The sequence below is a fragment of the Anopheles coluzzii genome, chromosome 3, assembly GCF_943734685.1.
Source record: "Anopheles coluzzii chromosome 3, AcolN3, whole genome shotgun sequence".
Classification (NCBI taxonomy): Eukaryota; Metazoa; Arthropoda; class Insecta; order Diptera; family Culicidae; genus Anopheles; species Anopheles coluzzii.
The window spans coordinates 6,559,800-6,582,823 of NC_064671.1; the positions used below are offsets into that span (position 1 = coordinate 6,559,800).

A 23,024-nucleotide genomic window follows, 5' to 3' on the forward strand; every position below is an offset into this window, starting at 1 on the left:
ATTTTCCTTTCACAGTGTGATTTTCTCTACTGCTGCTGCAGCTGCTCACCGATGACATTGAATGTTGAGTGTTCGAAAAAACTTTATTCATCGTTTCATTAACACCAGCTTTATCCAGCGTATTTACACGAAAGATTCGTAAAATATTGTATTTGTATCGCCACCGGCCAGTCGTCGTCGTTTTCGATCGATTGGGAAACGGCGAAAACAGAAAAGCAATTAAAATATTTCTCTCTACCATGGCTGCGACTGTCGCGTAAATCGTCCTCTTTCTCTCTCTTCTGCATTCTCTCCAAACTAGTTCCCGTCTTCTTTTTTGTTCTACAGTTAATTTTTCCAAGCCATTCTTTTCCTAGTCTTACCTACAAACTACGCAATATATAATCAACGAACTGTGTGTGAGGAATTTAAAAAAAATACATTTAGCTGTGTGACCTCCACGCGGCGGTCAAATTATCCTTTCCGCCACACAGCACAGCAACCAACCAACCAGGAACCAATCCAATGATGAATGTATCTGTGTACGTTTGTGTGTTTCTGTGGCCCCAGCGGATGGATTAACCACACAATGGGTTGTCGTTGTGTGTAAGCTTATTCAGCTTTGGTTTTCAATCGTTTTGGTTTATCCCCATTAGTAGTTCCCTGTCCCCCCCTATCTAATATGATATCGCGCCCAAGGCACGCTGCTCGCGTAATGGTATGAATAGGCTACACCCTCCCCCGCACACATACCCGCGGCCACAAGCATCTAGATCGGTTTGTAGAGCAGCGTGGTGACGTATTTCTTCCGGTAGCGATGCGTCGCGCTCAGCACCATGACACCGTCCTTGATCGAAAGGGCGTACAGGTGATTCAGCATGACGTGGTTCGGCTCGGGCAGCAGGGTCGGTTCGCACTGCGTGAAACAGGCATTGGAAGAAACGCGTTTAGTAAACGAGCATGATAAGACTGGAAACGGTTGCTTTCGACCAATTTCTTACCGATAGTGGAGTGTCCTTGTTGAGAATGACCTGCAGCAGATGGGGCGGCAGTACGGGCGGGCCCGATTCCTTGCCCCACGGTCTGGCCGTCGGTATGTCCTGGCCCCATTCCTTCGACTCGTCCTTGCCCGTGTCCTCGCTGTCCTTGGCCAGCGCTTGGAATACTTCAAAGTCGGACTGACGCACGGTGACGAGGTTGTTCGTGGTGCCAGCGTCATTTTCTACATTTTTCTGTGCATAAAAACCGGATTAGCTTTCCATTTGGAGGTAAGCAAAAAGGGTATCTCGTTCGCTTACCAGCTTCGGATCGTGCTTCCATTCGCCATCAACCAGAAACTTGTACTGATGGTCCCCCTCCGGGATGTTGATGATGGTCACAAAGTCGGCGTGCGATTTCACCATCGGCAGTACCTTCCACTGCGAGAACGTGCCGCTAATAAACACCTGCTTGCCACCGCCGTCCCACTTGAACACGGTCGGCAGCGTACTGGACTGCTCCTCCTCCTGCTGTGCATCATCATCCGGGCCACCGCCACCACCGCCCGCTCCACCTGCAGGCGCCTCGGATGGGGTCGTTCCCTCGGACATGGTGCTGGAACGCTTCCGCGGCTCGCGGGCAAACTCCGGATCGGGCACGGACTTGGAGTACCCGTACGGTTCCACCTCCTCCTCCGTCGCGAACGGATACCCGTGGATGTGTGGCTTGCGGTCAAACACGAACGCCTGGTCGTCCTTCATCGGCGAGCCCGGGATGGGATCATTCGATCCGGATTTATGACGCTCCCTTGGCAAATTGCTACCTGCGTTTCCCATCCTGGCTACTCACGCACGAAAGGGGACAGCACGGAATGAACCAAAGCACACGGAACCAGATGGAAAAGGGAGCTGCAGCGAAGAAGATTTTGGATTTGGGCTCGCCTTGTTCTGTGAGCAAAATTTTTCCCCTTTTTGCGTGTTTTGCGTATTTTGGTGAATGTTTTTGTGCAGCGAGAAACACAGTGACAGCTGACAACCATCACAAAAGCAGGGGAGGTTGCATTCGTTTTCCGCTAGATGGCGCATGTGAAATGTGTGCGTGCGTGTGTGTGCGTGAGAGATTGCGAACTGTCAAACCGAGACGGGCCCACAGCCAAACAAAATACAAAACAAACGGAGAAAAATCGGCTTCCTTTCGGCGTTGTGCGCGAGTTTTTCCCCGTTTTTTCCGCTGAAAAGTGCCGAGTGTCTGCCCTGGTGGAGCCATTTTACGGGTGTATCCGTTTTCCGATGGTGCTTGACCGAATGCGGTTGCTGTTAGGATGAAAGTCACAGTTAAAAGTAAGTACGGACAGCCCAAAAGAATGGCGGAACTTTTCCAGGGAGAATCTCGGAAACCCTGAAAGGAAGCACGCGCATCCCGGCAGCGTGGAAAACGTGCACGCGTGTGTGGGTGTGTGTGTGTGGCGGCAGGAAAACTGTCATTTCGGAAAATTCGCTCAATTGAGCGTGTTTTTGTACGCATCCAGCTCGCAGGAAGAGAGAACCACACAGCCGCAGAGAGCGGGTTTGGAGTGGATGGAAAGGGGTCCGGGGGGGGGGGGGGTGGTTGATGTTTATCGATTTTCCCGCAGTAGGTCCTTTTGCGTCACGTTGCGTCGGTGGTAGCAGCTAACGATTTTACACGAGCCTTTCTAAGCCAAAGCTTGTCCCGCTTTCCTTTTCAGGCTGGATGGGTGTCGCCGTCTGGAAATGGCTGGCCAACGATGACAACTGCGGCATCTGTCGTATGGCATTCGAGGGCTGCTGTCCGGACTGTGCCCTGCCCGGTGACGACTGTCCGCTCGTGTGGGGCGCCTGCTCCCACTGCTTCCACATGCACTGCATCGTGAAGTGGCTCAACTCGCAGGCCAACCAGCAGTGCCCGATGTGCCGACAGGCGTGGAAGTTTAACGACAAGTAGTGGGCAGCAAACGGGGGGTAGATGGTACGCTGTTCCGACCGAGGTGTTAACGCGTGGAATCGGTTTCCGGCGTTAGTAATAATCGTAAAGCTAAGGGTAATGATGAGCGCAAGGACTAGGTTGTAAGGAAAAATGCAGGTTTAAACGCGAGTAGTAACAGAGTAAAAGAGAGGCCCAAGTTGCCCCGGCGGACAGTATTCCCGGTGGAAGTGCAAATTGCGGTGTGGCAAGTGTGTTTGTGTGTTCATACAGTGTAGCAGTGAGTCGAGTCGGTTCGATATTTGGCCATATATTAGAAAATATAATCCTTATTCGTCTGGTGCGGTGTGCTTTTCCGGCAAGGTGCAAAAAAGGTGGAAAGAATACGTAACGAGTTGAAGATAAAGTGCTAATAAGTTGTTGAAGTGGTGGTTCGTTTCAATTTTACACCATAATCCCAGTACATACCGTGTAAGTGGCCCACGTGTTCTTAGACGAGCTGCCGGAGTGACCAGTCCTATCAATTCAGTAAGGTAGGTAAAATGGATTTGTACAAAAAACATTAAATTAATTCCCTTAAATCAGCTTTATTATCTATCTTATCATTTGCTACACAACCGTTCCCCTTTTACAGCTGAAGTTTCAAACCCACAAACGCATCACTTTAATTGAAGCCAAAGCGAAGGGGAAAAAACAAAAGGAATTTTGCGAAACTAGTCCATACACACACATAGGCACAGGCACAGACACTGGCGTCATGCGAAACTAGGCCCAGGAGTGCGCTCTGTTATCTGTCCGTGTTCTTTGTTTTAAAAATAACAAAGAATGTGCATCGAGCAGCACTACCTTTTGCCGGCTCGGTGCATGCGATGATGCACCTTAATGCTATTTGCACGTCGAACGACAGTGACGCAATACGACAGGCCGCGAAGAATTTGATCCAATTGTAAACCACCGCATAGCTGGTTAAATTAATTATATTTTAAACATTAATTCTTTTCAACATACAATTTCCTTTTAACAAAAAAAGGAAGCAAACCGGTCCTTCACACACCGTAAACCTTTGGCTCGTCTTTAGCTTGCACACGCGCTTTAATTATTTTAAACACTTTGTCGGTAATTAGTTTATTTATTTGCCGCGTGCCGATGTCGGGTGGTGGTGGTGATGGCTGTGGCCCCCATTTTCTTCCGTCGGAATGCGGCACAAAATAAATAAATTGCTCAATCGACGAGTTCGAGCCGAGCTAGTAGTAGTAGTAGTAGCCGTGTTGCATCAGGTAGAGCAGCCAGCGGCACAACCACGGTGGCATAAAATCGTTACTTCCTTTCCTTCCTTCCTGTACCGATATTGCATTAAATGGCCGAGCGAAGGTGTAACAGCATGTGAAAATCGCTGGACGATGGTTTTCGCCGTTCGCCGGCAAAGGGTGCATTTTATCGCACCCACTTGCTTGCCCCCTCGCTGCATCGGCACAGGTGTGAATGGCCCAATAAAAGCCGGACGAGATTTGTTGCAGTGATTTGGAAAGATTTGGAGCATTTAAAATGTTTTCCTCTGTGGGAGAATTTTGGTTAAACAGATTAATGGTTTTTGTCTACATTTTTAGTAATCTCCGGAATGAAGCCATCTGTCCCGGTTCGGGTTGAAATGTTGATGTCAAGCGTCATATCGTCGAATAAACATCGTAACTGATGCGTTGATCACCATACTGAACGCGTTCGCTGTTACGAGCAAAACACGACGGACCGACTGGGTTGCATTATTTATCGGTCAGTTTTTGATAAAAATGAACCTCATCTTCAAACACCAACCCCGACGAAGATCGGCCTTCATATTATAACAACAAACGCCCGCACCACCACATCCGGTGCTAAATGTGTTAGATCGCATACGCTTTGAAATCTCTCCGCACGATCAAAAGACACGGGACGGCGGACAGTGAAGATCGTTCGAATTTGGCGTTTGTTATGTTTCTACCGTTCTACCGACTGTCTGGAGCCAAAACGCGGCACAGCTGGTGGACACATGATAGACGACGAATACTGCTTTTTGCCGACGCGACGAAATGGATGTGAAGGGGGGAGTAGATAAAACACATCAACCTAAAGGTCACTGCTCGGTGTAGCGGGCATGAGCAAACAGAACAGATTTAATGTCTTTCTGACGTACTTGCCCGCCAAATGTGGACCAGAAAGCTGTTCTATTTTATATGAAAATTATTTTAGAAATTCAAACTTCCTCTCGAAACCCCATCGGTCGCGTGCCACAAGGGGTGATGCGCTTCTTTGTATGACGCCCCGCTACGCTAATGCGGAACGGTGTCACTGATTAGCATAATTTCACCCATTGAATGCCGAGACACGGGAAACAAAATTCGGCAAGGCGGAAATGATGGCGTGGACACAGGCAACGCGGTACCGCGGAATATGAAACACACAACGGGGTTGATGGTCTCGTTTTAGCGTGCCGCGTGTGGACACGTTCTTTATCATGTGGTGCGGTTTTTTTCAATGTATACGGCACGGGGTCCAAGAATAGAAGAGGAGACCAGGCCGGCCGATACAGAGGGGTAATGTGTGGCCTATATATTAGTCGGCTCCATTTGGGAATGCGATGGCAAACGATGTTCCTGCGGCAACAGACAACAGCGCAACATAATTAACAGAACAAGCAACGGAATGAAAGGTAATGGTGGGGTGGGGTATAAAATTGATTGGCAGCTTCTAAATAGCAGCAACAACCCCGATGTGGTGGGTGTGTTTCTTTATCATTTTAGCTGGTGCTGTACGAAGGTACGAAGACGCCACCGCCGCCGCTGTCTGTTTGCGAGGGATGAAAAGCAAAAGCCCGGTCGATCATCAATTGTGAAGCACAGCGGGAATGCAAATTTACAAGCGACTCGTTTTGTGTTGTGCCTTTGCTATGCCGTGAGCACCGGCTTTTAAGCACACAAACACAAACACACACACACTTAAAAGGAAACCCTTTAGGAAGATTCTCCTGCCGCCGGCAACGACAGCGTAATGGAAGGAAATATTATCGTAATAGAATTATGGGTATCATATTTTTAGAACATTAACCACCGCAAATGTGTTGGGACCGTGCCGGAGGTTCTGGGATGGCGGTACCGTGCAGCACTAGGCCACCTCCTTCATTATGAACGAAGCGAAGAAGCGCAAACGGCAAAAAAGCGAAATTAAATAACAACACACTCCTTGAACCCCCCCTGTGTGTGGGTTGTTGCGGTGTAGATGGCTGGCTGGCTGGAAGTACGCTGGTGGTAATGAGATTTACCTTCCCGATGCCGGAAGGTGCTGCTTAGACGGCGGCCAGCATTGGGAAGCGTTCGTGAACTCGTCGCCCGGTGCGGTAGGTTTCGGTCACTGTGACAAATTATCCGCCCGCAGCTGGAGGAGAAACGATTTATCGACAAGTAATTCAATTACGCTTTCCTTTGCGGTTTTGGTGAGCTGTGGCAATGTGTGGGAGTAGTGTGTGCGTACGCTCTTGGTAGGGCATTGGCATACCGCAGCACCGCCCTGTTTCCACGGCAAATACGGGAAGCGACGGCAAGAGATGATCCGCGAGCGCCTCGCTAGGTGTGTATCGTGAGACAATGCATTAATCAAACCACAAACCCACCAACACTGTGCGTGTGTTTGTGTGTGGTCAGTTAGAAGGAGGAAAGTTGTAAATGACGCAGTGTTTTGCAATTTGTTTTTGGGGAGATTCAGGTTGAAGATTGGTAGAAAAGGGAGAATCGTAGAGTGATGATGGTTATTAAAATTTCAAAGATAAAACTACTTTTCAGGGTGAGAACGAAATGTGGAGTTGAGATGAGGATGATTTCCTGGAGTTATTACTAAACGTCGTATAAACCGGTATAGAGTGAGTTAGAATTCAGGAACGATCAACAAGAAGAACCAAGTAGAGATCCTGAAAATAATTCGTTTATTGGACAATTCAACGTCCTCTTTCGATTGTTCAACCATCCACGGTTCTTCATTATTCCTTTCGCTCAGGTATCAGTAATGCGTTTAGGCATCATAAGTGAAATCGTGAGTCTTGATGGTTCAGATCAAGTATAGTATACATAGGGAATCAAACAATGTTATGATCTTCTTCAGGTTTAGATCTGCAAAGAACACGGTTAATGTCCTTGATGACTAATCCACACGTCGTCTATTTTCTCAGAATTTGTCATTTTAAGTGTCTGATCGCTCCTTGGTCAGGCTTCAGATATATCCAGGATAACTTCAGACTGCCAATGATAACTCCATAATCATCGTATTCCAAGAACCGAGATGATCATATTGGGTCCTCAGGTGTCGCATAGAAGAAAGAGAATCCTACTCCATTGTTGGAGATCCTTAATGTTTGTCATCTTCAGATATATTATTGGTGGAATCTAGACAAATTCTGATTTAATCTCCAAAACCTTGGGTGGTTTGTTTGAGGTATTCCAAAGATGTATTATTTTGACTTATTAAACATGTAGAATTGCTGGAATAGTTATATCACAACTCGATCAATTCATTCACATAAGATCTCTTTAATGCTCCAGTTCATTCTTCACCACCTCTACCACGAATACCAGGCGAAATTAAAGCAATGTATCCTAGAAAGTATTAATTTCCTATTAGAACTGTCACTCAAACGTCCCGCGAGCTTTCTCCAGCCACACCCAGCATGTCGGCGTCGGCGTATTCCTCCCCATCCTTCTTACGGTGGCGTTTAGAAGGGGTGTTATTTTTAGCTGCAACGCTTTTTCCTTCCCCGCTCCGCTCTGCTCTGCCGCCAATTCCTCCTGACAGTCAATTTATTACGCCGAGCTGTTGTGCGTCTCTTGCAGAACAGATCCGGGAACGATTTGCGTGTGCGATTAAATCGGCCGTCTTCCTGCGAAGCAGAACTTTCCTCGCTTTGGTTTGGCTGTGCCCGATTTGATTTTCTTGCCCGCGCCGGTGAACGATATGGTCCTCCGCTGGGCACTGCTGGGCACACGGCGGCGTCAGTCGCCGGACAGATAAATTATGCCATCTCCGGTTGCCGGGCGGGACGCTCTTTGGCCTTAGAAAGAGGTTTACAAGGCGGTTCTTTGCGCCCTCGGAAAGTGACCCCCCGGCGGTATCGGTTGGGGGAGGAAAAGTGCGTATGGCAGCGCGGGCGGGTTATCATGATTGGAAAAGAGAGAAAATTAGCTGCATTTCACTGCGCTGTGCACCCAGCGGGGGAGGGCGCAATTCGTCCAGGGCGCAACACATTTGCAGTTTGGCTGCGCAATAAATTACTGCGTGTGTGCGCTAATCGTTGCATTACGCTTCGGTGCATATGACCCTATGCGTGTGCGTGCGTGCGTGTGTGTTGAACGGCAAATCGTAACTACATCTGTCCATTAGCTGATCAAGTTCACCACAGGGAACTTCCCGACGCTTCCGAAGGAGATTATCCTCCCGCGAGAGCAGTGTAGTGTGCGGTCAGCAGCATTTAATCGTGCTCGCTTCAAGGGTGGTTTGCGTAGGATCGATCGTGGCGACGACATACGATACGGTACTGGACCGGGAGGAAGGACCAATTGGCAAACGTGCCCACGTAATGCGCATTAGTGTAGAGAAGGGGGTGGGCTAAAAACATGTGTCCCATGCTACCGTTTACCACCCTCGCGCCGGAAGCCAGTCTTATCGATGCTAAAACGGTGCAATAATGTCGCATCAACCTTCCATCCTTCTGCCCTCCAAGGTGGATTGTGCCTATTCGATAACAGCTGCGTTCGTTTGCATTTAATCTTTCGCTTTTCACTTTCCATTGCGTATTGCGTGTTTTAGTTTTTCGATACAATGAAATGTTTGGAGAAATTGCCAGAAGGCTCTACACCCCCTGCCGAGTGCGGTTATATGAGAGGGTGAGAGGGTGACAGTTTTATTGCACACACACAAACACACACACGCCGGTAAATGCGATTATGCGAACCTCTATCTCATTCATGGTTCAGTTGCAAAAGCCAAATTGAACTTGTAAGGTTTACGCGCGATAGAGCAAAGGCGCACGTGACGAAGGCGAATATGGCACGATTAGATTAGGTAGGCGGAGAAGAGAGAGAGAGAGAGAGAGGTCTGTGCGTATTACTTTTGGATTTATTATTTAGTTGTAAATCATTAGCCTCTGTCTAGTTGTAAGCCTAGCTAATGAAGAGGAGAGTGTTTCTGCTGTGTGACCCTGGGATGAGTTTTATGGGGCCCCTGTGCTTTTTTCCCCTGTTTCTCTGCAACAAATGACCGTCCAAAACAAACGACTCCGTCACACGCGGGGTGTCGGGGTTTTGTAACGGAGAAAGACACGTCCGACGATGTGTTGCTGTGTGCTATCGGTTCTGAAAGGTAGAGACAAAAACGATTGCCTTCAAAGACAAAAAAAGAGATACCTCCAAAAAGGCTCATCGTAAGCTTTATTATTGAAATGCGCACAAGAAAGCCATCATTGTAAACGCATTTGTTTCTACGCATGAGGATGTGTTTGGTGATGTTTCCGATAATTTATGTTACATTCTCTCTTTACGGCCTCAGCTTACAACGGCTGGGAGTGCTCAAGTGGATGATCCTATTGAAGAATATCCTTGCAGGCTATATTTTAGCGTAGGAAATGCCTTAAGCCAGCCTGCGTTTGTTTATTACACTTGAAAAGACCAACAACAAAAAAAAACAAAGCCATCAAAAACGATCTTTGAATATTCAGAAGACTGACGATCTCTGTCCGTTTTATTTTGACTTTGACTTCCCTTCCCCAAAAACGTTAAAGCGCATTGGCTGCCCATTCGCATCCAGAGTAGCTGCAGCGGCGGCGGCGCATTTAACATAGCACGATCGTTCATTCTCCCCCTGTTGTGTGGGTACGTGCAGCGCGTACATAAATCGACGCTGCTGTTGCTGCTGCTGATGATGACGATAATGATGATGCCAGATGATGGTGGCAAAAAAGCGTTAGTAGTGTGTGTGTGTGGTGGTGGATGGTGAGAGAGTGTGTGTAGCTTTGTCAGTGGTGCTACACACAGCTTTGTTCAGCATGAAATGATGTTGAATGGACACAATAATATCTTAATTATTGAGAGCAAAGGTGCTTTTATATATGACAACACCTCATTAAGGATATTTGTAAAGCGTCCCAAGTGTGTCTTAATGATGGAAAAGGTTTTCCCGTACGAGGCTCGATCTCATGTACATCGTTGCGCGAGTCGCTGTGTCTAGCGATAGCACTATCGAGTTGGTCACCGTTTGGTAATAAAAAACTCCTACAAAAGGTATGCTTTTTGTTACGGAGAACTTTTCTCCGCGGATAAGCAATTACTTTGCCAGTTACTTTTATGCTGTTAACATACATTTTCGTTTTTAAAATGTACAAAAAATGTAAATTTTATAAGATACATCAAGCGCTGTTAAGCTTCATGCTTGAACCTAAATAATTTCAAACCAAAACAAATGCGTAAGGTTGCTCTCCACTGGAAACGCATCAGCATATTCCCTCCATTCCCATGTGTGTGTTGGTGTGAGATCGCGCTGCTAGCATAGCACACACACCCACCAACACAACCTAGCCGAAGCATCGCCGCACACTGGGCGTTCGGTCGGGGTGCGCGTTCAATTCGCGCTTGACTTTGCTCGTGTACGGTACGGTTGGTCGTGTCTCGTGTGTTGTATTTTTTTTACGCAGCAGGCATCGCGATAGAGCCGTGGTCGTCGTAGCCAACAACGGTGGTGGAAACAAACCAGCAAAACGGAGCCCCCCCACGGGGTTTGCGCTCTCCAGTGCATGTGTGTATATTGTTTCGTTCGGGTGTTTATCTGTGTGTTGTTGTTGTTTTTGTTCGCAATCTTTCTGTGAAGTGTTAGTTTTTAAGAAATATTTATCCAAAAAACAACGAACCCACGGCACGACAAAATAATAATAGGTGTTTTATGGAGGGTGTGGGTGGATTGAGTGCAGTGCAGTGTAGGGGGGGGGGGGGGGCTACAAACGATAGGGAAGTTTGAAACCCACTCCCCATCCTCCTCCATTTTACCGGTCTTTAAGTTCGCACACGTATTTCAAAACCGCACCGCATACAATCACCGCGCGGCGTTGCCTTGGCGATAGAGGAGCCTGCCCTTTTCGGGGGACGCAGAGCGTTTGTGTGCCATTTTGTGTGCAAAGAACCCCCTCCCTCCCCGGATAACCCGGACGTTTAATCGCGCTCGCGTGTGTTCTAGTAGACGATTTTTCGGAAACATGCCTGCCCAAAAACACAAAGCCCGCTACTCATGATAATGTGTGCGCTAAAATCTGGCGCAAGGTGTTTTTCTTCCGTTTGCTTTGTTTTTTTTTTTTTAAGGTTCCCCCTTAAAGTGATTGGCCGCAAACCCTTAACGGCAGCAGGTGTGTCTGTGCTTCCGCCGTCTTGTTGCAGTGAGAAGAAGTGCGCTTTCTCGTCGTCATTCGGAATAGTTGCGTCGCCCGCGCGCACGCGGCACGTTTAAGTCCTTCCCTTTTCAGTGGTGGTTTTTGTCTTTCGGGTTCGCTCTTCTCTCTCTCCACTGGTTCGGTTCTCGGTTCGGTTTACACGTTTCGGGAAAGTAGGCCGCCTTGGAGTGCAGTTTACAGCCGGTGTTTGTATGTGTGTGTTTGTGTGTGTTACGTTGTGCAGGCTTGTATGTATGTCAAGCACACGGTGGCATGGCCCCAAAAAAACACAGTCCGACTCCCAAGTCCCTTTTCCGGGCGTGAAGATGGACCACCACCAGGTCCGGAAGATGACCAGAGGGGTGGGTATGCGAGATTGAAAGTGAGCTTGAAAGTGCGATGATGTCTGAATGTGAAGGTTCTATTCCCCCCAAAAACCTGTCCTCGTATGGCAGGCTAACCAGGTTGATCAATGGTGGTGTGTACAGTGTGTCACGTTGAGTAGTCGTCTTTGTGTGAATTGATATTGATATACCACCACCAGTTCTAAAATCCCGCTAAAACGTGCCCCTTCGCTTAACGAGCTTAGTCAGCGGCCTACCAAAGGGTACAACACAGCAAGTAACGAAACACGTCAGCCCAGGAACGCGCGGTACCCGGGTGGGAGTTGATTGGAGGTCGTTTAGCGGGTGTGGAGTCAGTTGTGTGCGCGTTGGTCTAGTGATATGATGGGCATTAATGGTTATCGAGGTGTGATGAATGCTAACGAGCGGTAATTCTCTTCTCCCTTTAGAGTGTAGAGTGTGTGCAACGCACAGTAACTTGATCGTAACTCACGTACGTGTTCAGCTGTGTTAGCGGAGTGAATCATGTGATCTATCTACCAAGTTGTGCGCGATCGGTATACACGTGTAAAGTGAAGAATTTAATAGTTTGTGTGTGTGTGTTAAAGAATAGAGCAAATAGAGGCGAATATTGAATCAAAACAGGTCGTAAAAGTGTGTCCCTAAGCAAGTGGAGCATGTTGGGGATAAGCAAGAAGCCGGGTCCTCCGGTGCCGCCGCGCCCGAGTGCGGCGGCCGTTGCAACGGCCCTTGCAAAACAGCGCGAAAACTCGCCCTCTCCAAATGGGGCCCCAAGACCGTGCAATCCCACCGGGATGATGACCGGTATGGCCACCCTAAAGCCGCCACATCCGGGCCGTACCGTAGTGTACAAGTCGCCCGACTTTGATCCTCCCCCGCTGGCAAGAAATCGAACGCACCAGCTGCAGGAGTCGTTGCAAGGATCGCCCAACCTAAGCACGAAACGGAACGCGATCTATCCCGAAAGTCCGGCCCAAAGCCCGAAAGCGGCCGAGCGACATCTGCCGTCCGGCGGGGTGATGTATCGATCCACCTGCAGCATCGTGGAGATCAACACCAGCCCGAGCACGTCCGGGTCGAGTTCGGTGTCGACCTCGCCGGTTGCTACCCTTCAGAAGCCGCCCACAGATCCGCAGAAGGGCTCCACGGGCATTGCTCCGGTGGCGCGAAGACGCATGCGAAATGGTGACTCCCACTCGAGCGAAGGATCGCCCGACACGACGAAGTCGTCGTCCGAGGTGATCATCATCAATGGTGGATCGCACGGGAGCAGCATCAGTCTGCGCAGCGGTGCACCACCACCACCACTGTCGTCCCACGAGGATGGCCATGGCAAGGCGTCACTGGGCGGCAGCGAGTGTGACAGTGGCACGGAGCGGGGCGATAGCTCCGGATCGTGTGCATCGGCCGGCAGTACGCTTGAGCGCGAGAACAATATGAAGAATCTCGAGGGCGGCAAGAGCAGCAGTCACTTTACGGAAATCATTATCGGCTCGAACCAGAGCAGTACGGTGGTGCGCAGTGGCAGCAAGCCGAATATTGCGAGCCCCGCGACCAGCAGCAACAGTACTGTGATACGATCGAGCTCGATCCGTTTGCCAATCACGGCGTCGGCGGCGGCCGTGCCACCGTACCATCGTCCCGAGCCGGAGGGCGGAGAGCATATACAACCGTCGAGTGATAGCCGTGGAATTGGAGCCTCGAATGCAGCAAACATTTCCAAGTCTCAATCAACCACAACGCTCGATCCGGCCACGCTCGACTCGAAGCTGAGCGAGAAGAAGTTTGCCTTCCACGAGCTGCTCATATCGGAGCTGACGGCGATGCGCCAGAAGCAGCAGGAACAGGAACAGACAAAGCTACAGTCCAAGACACAGGAGAAGAGCGTCGTGAGCGGTGCGGATGACGACTGCCCAACGGCGAACGGGGTCGATCTGGCGAAGATTAATCGCCGGCAGCGGTGTCCTTCCGAGCGCCGCTCGTCCGGCAGCGAGACGGAAACGACGACCCCGAACGGGACGACGGGCCGGCAGGCGAAGATACGCACCGCCGACTGGATCGAGGTGGGCGATAACGGCAAGCAGGTGGTGCTGTCCAGCTGCCAGATCAGCCTGGAAGACTCGGGCATGGAGGACGAGGAGAAGCTGGACGATGCGTCGTCCGGGGTGGGCGACTCGTGGGACAGCGTCAAGGAAGATGCAGAGGAACGGTGAGTCAAGGTTATATGTTGCTGCTGTTGCAGTGGTGTCGTTGTCGTTTGATAAGGGTACACCCGGGAACGTGACCCCCCCGGCACTCAGCGGGAGGGGGGAGTGAGGCGGTGGTGATTCAGAGCGTGTTTTGGAGTTCCACCTCTGAGGGGCTTATCGGGGGTTTTGTGTGTGTGTGTGGAAATGGTGATAGATGCCTTCGGGGGAGGAGGGAGGAGTTCCAACAGAGTGATGATATACCTCGGCGTTGGGTCGTGGGTATCATCCGTTTGTTTGCCGCTTATCTTTGCGTTTATGGCAGTGATAGGGAAGTTGTGATTTTTGTGAACGGTGGGCGATAGAGTCGGCGGGCAAGGAAAGGGTGCTTTATTAGCTACTTGAGATAAAGTTTTATGGACGCACGGGGGGACACACTTTTATGAGCTCTATGAGCTTTTCGGCGCTTGGTGCGATAGTAAATACGGCTGTATTAAAGTAAGTAGCAAAGTTGCTGTTTGTCACTGGGGCCTTTACTTGTTGAGGGTTTGGGTTGGAAGAGTGTGGAATTGGATTGTGTCCAATGTGACTTTCTAGAATTCAAGAATCTTTGGAACAGCCAATATTCAACAACGTCCAATGTCTTCAGAATATTGCTCCAACAATCTTGGAGTTGGTGGAATGGCATTGAATGTCGTTGAAAGTATTAATTCTTCTATTTGAGTCCTATACGACTCTCTAGAATTCAACAACTTCTGAACACCCAATGTCCCCAATGTCTCCAAAGCCATGTTCCAGCCATTTCAAGGTCCAATATCTTCCATTGGAGCACGAAATATGGCAAAGAATGGAAAGTTTTATATCGCAAACCCGTCGTTGGAAACATCAATTCTGTAAAAAAAAAACTCGCCACAGAGTTGTTGTCCATCGTAAGTAGAGCATCGATTTCCCCCTTTTTGCGTGACGTTGGCCTGTGGTGTCCTGACCCTTCGGAAAAGTAAAGTCGAACATGAGAGAGTCACTGGTTTTGCTGTTTATATGCCCACGTTGGTCCATGTTGACTCCCAGAGCGGCTGTCAGCTCAGTGTTGGAGCGCTCGATCGGACAAAGTACGCACACCTTTTTTGGGCCCATAAATTACAACCTTGCTTGTAATAAGTTGGCGTCGATCGTCGTATGGTTCAGAACGAACATGTGCAGCAGCAGCACACACACATGAAGTGGCCGAACCGTTGGTGAATGTATTTATTTTATAGATTATATGCATGCATGCTGTGATGTGGTGTGCGTATGTGTGTTGGGGGAAGGGCCTAGATTACTTTGGTGACCTCCGAAAGCTCTGGGGCTTGGGCAAGAACGAGCGGAGCGTGAGTGAAATGCGTCGGATATGCACGAAAGACCCACACGCGACGGTGGCGGTGGTGGTGACGGTTATTTCCGCCGCCATTAATTTCCCCCACTGTTTGTGCGGTCATTTGGTCGGTGTGTTGGTGTCTGTTTGATGGTAGATGCGGCATGATCATGCAAACCTACAATGGGCCACCACACACACACACACACACTGGCTGTGAGCGGTGGCTAATTGTGTGCGAGACTCGATCGATTGTGTTTTTTCTGCCACAGCAGCGGATGACATTGAACTGCGATCGTCGATTGTGTGCCTCTCTGCCTGCGGGCGGTGTATTGCAAGGTCTTGTCCAAATTGTTGGAACGCTTGTTAAGGCCCTCTCCCCCCGTTCTCGCCCCTCCCTGGGATGCAGAACGGAATGTAGAACGTGGCAAAGCGACAATTCTACCCAACAGAGACTCCTCGCTGCAAACGAGCACCGAATAGTGTTGGTTCGTTATGTTGTTGTTGTTGCTGGCGCATCTGACCGTTACATCGTGCTGCTGCATACTGCACCGGAAACAGATACACACGCTCACGCGGTAATGATGTCGCGGCCTGATGACGATGCTCATCTTGAAGGCGGGGCGCGCGCATTGTGTTTCGCTGTGCACGACCGTTCCGTTAGAAAGAACCCGGCCAAAAGCATAACCGCGTCTGCAGAAAGAAAGTCACGGCACGGCGTGAAGATGTAGTTACAGCGCTCGATCGGGGCGGTGGTGGAGAGTGTTGTTGCTCTAGCGCAGCACCATTAGCAAACACCCCGGATGTACATGCGCGCGACGACCTGCTGTCATTCAACCCAGTTCTCAGGTACCTACCGCCACCACCACGCCGCGATTATGTGCTGCAGCAAACCGTGGTTGCATAATGCACCACTGCGCCTTAATGCAAATGTAACTGTGAGTGCCATTTCTGTGCGGCGCACACTTGTTCAAATGGAACGCCAAACCCTTCCCCGTGTTCGCGGTACTTCTGGAGGTCCCGAAGGTTTTGTACGGGTGTGTGTGTGTTTGCGACCAGAAAGATCTGGTTAGCGGGGTCGTGCAAAACCCGCTAACGAGCGCTTGTTTTCTGTGGTGTATCTGGAATGTGAACCGATGGGGGAGGAGAGGTTTATGTGTCGTCGTGTTGTCGCTTGACTGTCATGTGTCCGATGGTGGTTCCAATAATTCTACACACCGTGAAAGCAATGGAATGGAATGTTAACAAATCCAGCAAGTTCTCAACGGTCGTAGCCGCGGCAGCATCTTCGCCCGGTGATAGATACACGTTCCAAATTGTCCAAAATGATGCCCACGGAAAGAGGTCGTCTCGGTTTTTATTTATCTCGTTTCCACAATTCCTCAATTCCGCCTTCTTCCCAGGTGTTGTTGTGGTGTATTGGGTGGTTAAGGTTCTGTTGTAACTTTGGTGATTTATGGATAATCACCATCACCAAACGGTCTGCCATCTGGCAGCTGGGATTTCTCTTCTTGTCTGAGATGCTCTGCTGCTGCTTCTTGTCGGCGATGTTGTAATTCAGCAGTGCAGAGTCTGTGGTCCCAGTTTTCTTAATCGCTTCAAATCGCTTCCAGATATTAACATTCCGCAAAATACGACTCTACGTGGCTACTACATGATCTGCTGCTTGATGATCATACACCCAGTTGGTCCCACTTGGAAGACGAACGTGAGACAAACACACAACCGTGTAGAAAACGGCCGGACGTCACATCCGGTATGCTTCGAAACGTCGTCGATTCTGGAGATATGGACGCCATGAAAACTGGGCGGTGTTAATTTACGTAAAAAAAGCAGCTTCAAAAACACCTCACAGGCCGTGCGCGCGTTACACAGGAAATCAAACGAGTTTTTCGAAGAAGGGAGGAGAGATGCGTGTGAGAGATCGGAACATCTTTGACCTAGATTTGTTTGTAGACGTCAGGCTAGTAGTTAAAAGATTGGACTGTTTATTGAGGCATTCGGGTGAGCCCTGACAGTTGATCGAACACGTTAAGATATTCGTCCGGACATCCGGTAGGAGCCTCTCCATTGCAGGTACGACACTTCAAACATCATGAGTTGTTCTTGATCGGTACAGATGACGCGCAAACAAACCTGTTGGCCAGTGTCCTTTCTGGTCCAGTTTTTGGGGGAAAACGTTGGTCATTAGCAATACATTAAGAGCACAACAAACACGCACACCAACCAACTTCCCTGGGTGTCTGGGAATGCGAACGACCACGGTACAGAGAAGCGGCGTGACGATCAAGATCGTTTGAACTTGAAGTGGAGTAGATTAGATCGGACATTAAGAGGACCACCGCGCGCACTGTCTCACAACCGGTGGTGCACCGGTTTGGGGTGTTGTGTGTTCGGGGTGTGGACCGTTACACCGTGGTTCTGTGAGCCTTCGGGCGAAAGCCTACCATGGTGCCAGACCAACCCAGACGAAGAACCGGAAGATGTATGGAAATTTGATCATCTTGAAGGTACGGGTTTCCGTTAAGCTGTTTTTGCGCGTGCGTGTGACGCTTTCGGAGATAACGATCGCACGATGGGAAGAACCGGGGGAGGAACCTGCCATGCCATGCCGCGCCGTGTACAGCGGAAGAAGCTGATGGGCTAATCTTGGACGTTTTAAGTGAGGAATTGAGGTCAGCGAAAAAAGGGGAACAGAATATTTAAAGAAAAAAGAACCGATTTGTGGTGAAGATGTTTCGATAATGAATATCTGGCTGTTCTTGTGTGTGTGTTCCATAATTTTCTCCATCGGCATATTCTCGGCCTTAATTACAGGTCTTCTTCAGAAATGGTAACTCCAAAGGAAGCTTCTTGTGCGGGCAGCAGAGAGTGGTGCTCTCGCTATCTTTTGCATAATAGTGTCTGCTCCCTTTCTACATTTTTTTTCACTCTTCACAGCTCGCTTTTGCGTGCTGCTGCAAACGCTTTTCTCTGTTGGTCCTCCCTCGCACACACACGGTCTGTTTGTTAATCGTTTGCATAACGTACGTTTAGAGGGTGAAGGCGTCTTCTTAAAACTGAAGTCTAATTTAACTGCCGCCTCGCTGCGAGTATGGTTTGCTGCAAAATATGGTTTGCGTGAGCGTGTGCGGGCCCGCGCAAACGTGTAAAGCTCAGTGCGCGTACGACCCTATTACCGCCGGTCTCCGTGCAGTGCGGCGCTTCGGCAATAATATTGTGCACGTTATATATCGGTCCGGACGGGGGTTAGTTGGGTGAAAATAATAAATTTCCTAAACTGTTCGGTGCGCTCTTGCGTCTTGTCTCGGGCTGGTTGCGTGCAGTGCCGACTTTTACTCTGCTTACGCTTTGAGCTGGTGCCGGCGCAGCGCGCCTCAGCCACCTCAGCGATTAGCGATAATGACCCGGAAATTGGTGCGTTTCGATTAGCAGCAGAGAGTAGCACCGATCGCTTGCTTGGGCAGCTTCGTCCCGAAAAGTCTAGATAAGACCCTTTCTGCAGACGCAAGAGTAATCGATGGGAGCTGGCCATGCCGCCGCCGCCGCCATAGTTGCGTGGCACGATTAGAGCAAACAGGATGAGAAATTGGCCCGCTTAACAGGCGATCAATCGATCGTGTGTGTGTGTGCGTGCATTGGGGTTCGGGTTTCACTTGCACCGCATGTTGCACGCATCCCTTGGAATGGTTTGTCGATGTCTGGAAGGAGGGCCCGTGAAGCACTACACTGCACTGCACTTGGCGTTGGATCATAACGTGCTAATATCGGTCCCATTAGCGCACGAACGGTAGGCTTAAAGAAGGGGGGAGGTGAACGAGAGACGAGGGCCTAGTTTGCATAAGACAATTTGTCCAGTGTCAACAGCGTAATCGTCGCCATCTCTCGCCGGACAGTTTCGATATGGAGGTCCGCTAGGTTGTCCACACTGCCGTCGTCGTCGCAATCGCGCGATGCTTGTCAGCTCAAGGCAACAAGAGACACAGACACACTCCAGCAACCTGCATTGCAACCCCATTCATTGGGCGTTGGGGGCAGCGAAAGGGAAGTGGTAGAAGGTATCTGTATCTAATCCCGGTTGGTAGTTGGTAGCGCCTGCCAATTCACCGAAAATTCCGCCCGCAGGCAAAAGTGTGAAGTGTGTGTTGTGTTGGTGGAGAGCCACACAGCCGTAGTCACAACCGTGGCTAATCGTAGGCACGCTTTTAGGTTACGATGAGATTCGATCGCCATGTTAGTCTGTGCTTATTTTTGGCACCGATCTGTATCTGTATCGCCCGACACACTGCGTCCTCTCCCTCTTCATAGACACACCCGGTGGAGCTAATTGATTTCGAGCGGTTTTTTCCTTCTCTTCTTCGGCTGCATTGGAATCTAGATTTGGTGATTGAGATCAGGAATCTCGCAGGCTAGGACGTAAATGGTCCTAGTTTTTCGGAGCTGGCGCTCCGACAGTAGCCCGCAACGGGCTCTCGGGAAGTTGTAAATCGTTTGGTAAGATTACTTCGGTAGAAGGGGGATGGAAAGGGTGTCCATAACGATGGAGCTTTCGGCACGCACGCTGCTCGGAGCAATGTTTCAACACCTCTGGAAGCTTGGGGACACAGCGCTACCGCCCCGTCCGTCGTTATGGTTTGATGATCGCTCGTTAGGAGGTGCGCGATTGGAGGTTACGCTTAAGACAGGAAAACAATCGTTGTTTGCTCCCTGGCGGTAAATGATGTAATAATATGTGCAGAACGGAGCCACTAGTGCCTGTCTGGTCCCACTCCACCACTCCAAAAAAATGTAGGCCGGAATCGAAAGGCCGGAGGAGAAAGGTGACCTCAAGAAGTTGGTTTTGTGGGCGAGATAGGACGATCACAGGCGGGATGGCGGGCGAGCTGATCGTCAGCGGAAAAGAAGGAGGATGAATGGATGATCTTCGGCACCATCTCTTTGGGATAAATTGCAGGGCAGAGACGACGACGACCCTTGGGTCTGGATGCTCCAATCGCGGTACTCTAGACGCCAGCAGACATTCACAAGCTCTCTTACCTCCGGAAACGATCGCAGGCTTTCTTCTGGTTTGCCCACCAACCCCCGAAGTCCCCCGCACGGGTGGCATTTCGATTGCTTTGTGTGGTCGTTTTGGGTGGATGAGCATAGCGGAGAGGGCGTCTATTACGCGGTTCAACGCCGAGGTCGTCTTGTGCGTTCCTGGTGCTCCGGGTGTCATCTGCTTTTTCTGGTCGGGAAAGGAGACATAGGCGGGAATGTGGAACGCACGGGCGGGTAATGAGCGTTCTTTTCTAGGTCGCCACCGAGTAATTGGGTACACGATGGGCTTTCCTTTGTTTGTTCGCATTGTTGGAATTCGAATGGCTGGAAAATTGAAGTGTCTGTCAGCTAGGTCAGAAGGAAGAAAGGGCAGAAGCTTCGATGCTTCGAATATGGGGGGAAAACTGGGATTGGAGGAGTAGTGACCTGGTCTGGCTAAATTGCGTGTTTTCGGTTGTAAGTGCAGATTTGGATCGCCACGATGAGAATTTCGGTTGTGACGAATATTTTCGGGGTTAGCTCTGGGAGTTAGTGGAACGTCGAACTCTAGATCTAGCATGGGATTGTTTTCCGTCAACCGAAGCCAAAGTGTGTGGGTGGTGGAGATTGTTGTCGAGGAGTTTGACACATTTAGTTGGGGGAGGTCGAACTGTTAATTTTGGCATGTTTGATGGAGACTTGGAAGTGGGAGAGAAGCTACAGAGACCTAGCGAACAAGACTTGAGGGGAGGTTTGTAATTGTTTCGGTCGTTTTGTTTCTTGGGAATATGGCGAAAAATGTTGAACTAAATGGAAGAGGAATGGAAACATTAATGAAGTAAATTAGATCATTCCGATGAGAATGGTGATGGATCGCGAGATACAGCCTTGATGAGTTCTGGAAACGTTGTGTCTGCAAATGGTTCAATTATTGGAGACATTTTCATTCATTCATTCATTTTTCCACTTCAAAAAAGATATTTCTCATTCAAAAATCCCCATTACTGTTATCTATATTGTCTTCTTCTTTCTTTCCACTTTGCAGCATCATTATGTCGCTCCCCGGACTGCCGCCGCTGCCCAAGAGCCTCAGCGGCTTCGATCTCGCCGGCATGCAGTTCCAGTCCCAGCACCACCACCACCAACACCATCACCACCAGCAGCAGCAGCAGCAGTACCAACATCAGCAACATCCAGCTCAGCATAATCCACACTATCCGCCAACGCACCACCAGTCCGCCCATCACGCGCATCCAATGCAGCAGCCGTCCTACCACGGGACGTCACCGCACCCGTCCAGCAATCTGCCACCGTCCTCCCAGTCGCCCGCCCTCAATCACCATCACACGAACCCGTTCATACCGATGGTCGCCGGGCCGGCCGGACTGCTGCACGGTGGGGACAGTTTGGCATCACTCGAAAGCGCCCAGCAGCGGGGACACTCGCCAGTCAGCAGCACGTTGTCGGGGGGAAGCAGCAGCGGGCGGAAGGCATCACCCCAGCCGGGCGTGGGACCGGCGTCAGCGTCAACGTTGGACACCCAGTTGGCGATTCTGCGACGTGAAATGGTAAGTTTCCGAGAGGAGTTGTCCTTGCAACTGGCTTTGAATTTCGCGCTTTATTTTGTGATTTTAGATGCAATGTATTAAAAAACAATCTTTTTGGAGGAGAACACATGAATCGATGGGGCTGAATTGCTAACGTTCGCTTGAATGGTGGTCACCGTTTGCCGCCAGCGAATCGAACCCAACAAATACCGCTGGACACGGTCCAATTTTAATCGGGGTCACAGTACAACGGTTTGAATGTGGATCGTCGCCGATCGAAAACTGCATGCGTCATGATGGAGTAATTTACGAACTCACCCTCTCACTCTCACCCTCCCCCTCGATGATGGCTCAGCACAAAACTGAAGGTTCGTCGTGTTGGGCTATTGTTGGGCGGTCGGTTGGAATGAATGGAGCGAACCTGCCGATGTCCTTGAGCGGTTAAGTTTTTGCACTCCAATCGATGGGAATGAATTCCTACACTGAGCTTCAGACAAGACCGACAATGCCATTCTTGGGCCCTCTAGTAATGTGTGATATACTTTGTTTCATTGCATTAGACGCTTCTCTTGGACGTTAAGGTTTATGAAGCTGAATTTCGCACGAAACCCATCGAACTCAGCGTGTCGATGCCAGGCGCTTGCAGCAAATCCCGCCTGAGCAGTTGCAGCAATTGCTTTCGAATGGGAAAGTTGTCCACGGCGCACGGTTCATCTTGTCTCAGGTAGTGAGGAAAAATGTGCCACAAACGCCAAAGGGGAAAAGTGTGATGTCCGTGGTGGCACACTAATGTCTTCGCAGGCAGGCAGGCACGGGTCGAATTGGTTAGATACTTTCTTTTAGTTTGGTGCACCACCGCCGGATTGATTTGTCCGGATCGGGATGGACCGCGGGAGAAGGATTGACACGAAGTAGAGGGAGGATCCACGGTCGCGGGGGTGTACGGATCGATCGATCCGTTACGGAAGCTTTCGGTGCGAATTGATTTAACGTTACTGTTTGTTGTAGATTTATACGGTATGTGGGACTTTTCATTTTCGGTCGCATTTAATGTTGGTTTTTGATCAAATTTCGTCGTCGGTTTAATTGATTACGCACACACACACTGTGTAGCTTCCCCGGAGCGAGTAAGCGAAAGAGAATGGTTCGATCGTTAGCGTCGTCAGTCGTTTTGCAATATGAAAGGCGAAAAGAAAAGCACGTGTGCGCTTCGCTAATGGGGTTGGA

General features: G+C 49.8%; 3 protein-coding genes across 3 annotated transcripts in view; 2 read left to right on the forward strand and 1 right to left on the reverse strand.

The window, feature by feature from the left end:
* Window positions 1–64: 64 nt before the first annotated feature.
* Window positions 65–1,979, reverse strand: LOC120958035 (5'-AMP-activated protein kinase subunit beta-2). The gene is made up of 3 exons (XM_040380573.2): window positions 1,278–1,979; window positions 981–1,211; window positions 65–895 (listed from the first exon to the last, which is right to left on the reverse strand). Exons 1-3 carry the CDS (start codon window positions 1,791–1,793, stop codon window positions 749–751), a joined length of 894 nt encoding a protein of 297 aa, XP_040236507.2. The 5' UTR covers window positions 1,794–1,979; the 3' UTR covers window positions 65–748.
* Window positions 1,980–2,077: 98 nt separating this feature from the next.
* On the forward strand, window positions 2,078–3,025 carry LOC120958036 (anaphase-promoting complex subunit 11). Its single transcript, XM_040380574.2, has 2 exons — window positions 2,078–2,297; window positions 2,684–3,025. The coding sequence occupies exons 1-2, from the start codon at window positions 2,279–2,281 to the stop codon at window positions 2,917–2,919; spliced, it is 255 nt and encodes an 84-aa protein (XP_040236508.1). The 5' UTR covers window positions 2,078–2,278; the 3' UTR covers window positions 2,920–3,025.
* A 7,495-nt stretch (window positions 3,026–10,520) lies between these two features.
* The window catches only part of LOC120958034 (hormone receptor 4-like), a 47,990-nt gene continuing 35,486 nt past the window's right edge, over window positions 10,521–23,024 (forward strand). Inside the window, exons 1-3 of the mRNA XM_049609834.1 lie at window positions 10,521–10,704; window positions 12,123–13,903; window positions 21,296–21,818. Coding sequence (XP_049465791.1) covers window positions 12,351–13,903; window positions 21,296–21,818 — 2,076 coding nt within the window. The 5' untranslated portion in view covers window positions 10,521–10,704; window positions 12,123–12,350. The remainder of the gene's footprint in view (window positions 10,705–12,122; window positions 13,904–21,295; window positions 21,819–23,024) is intronic.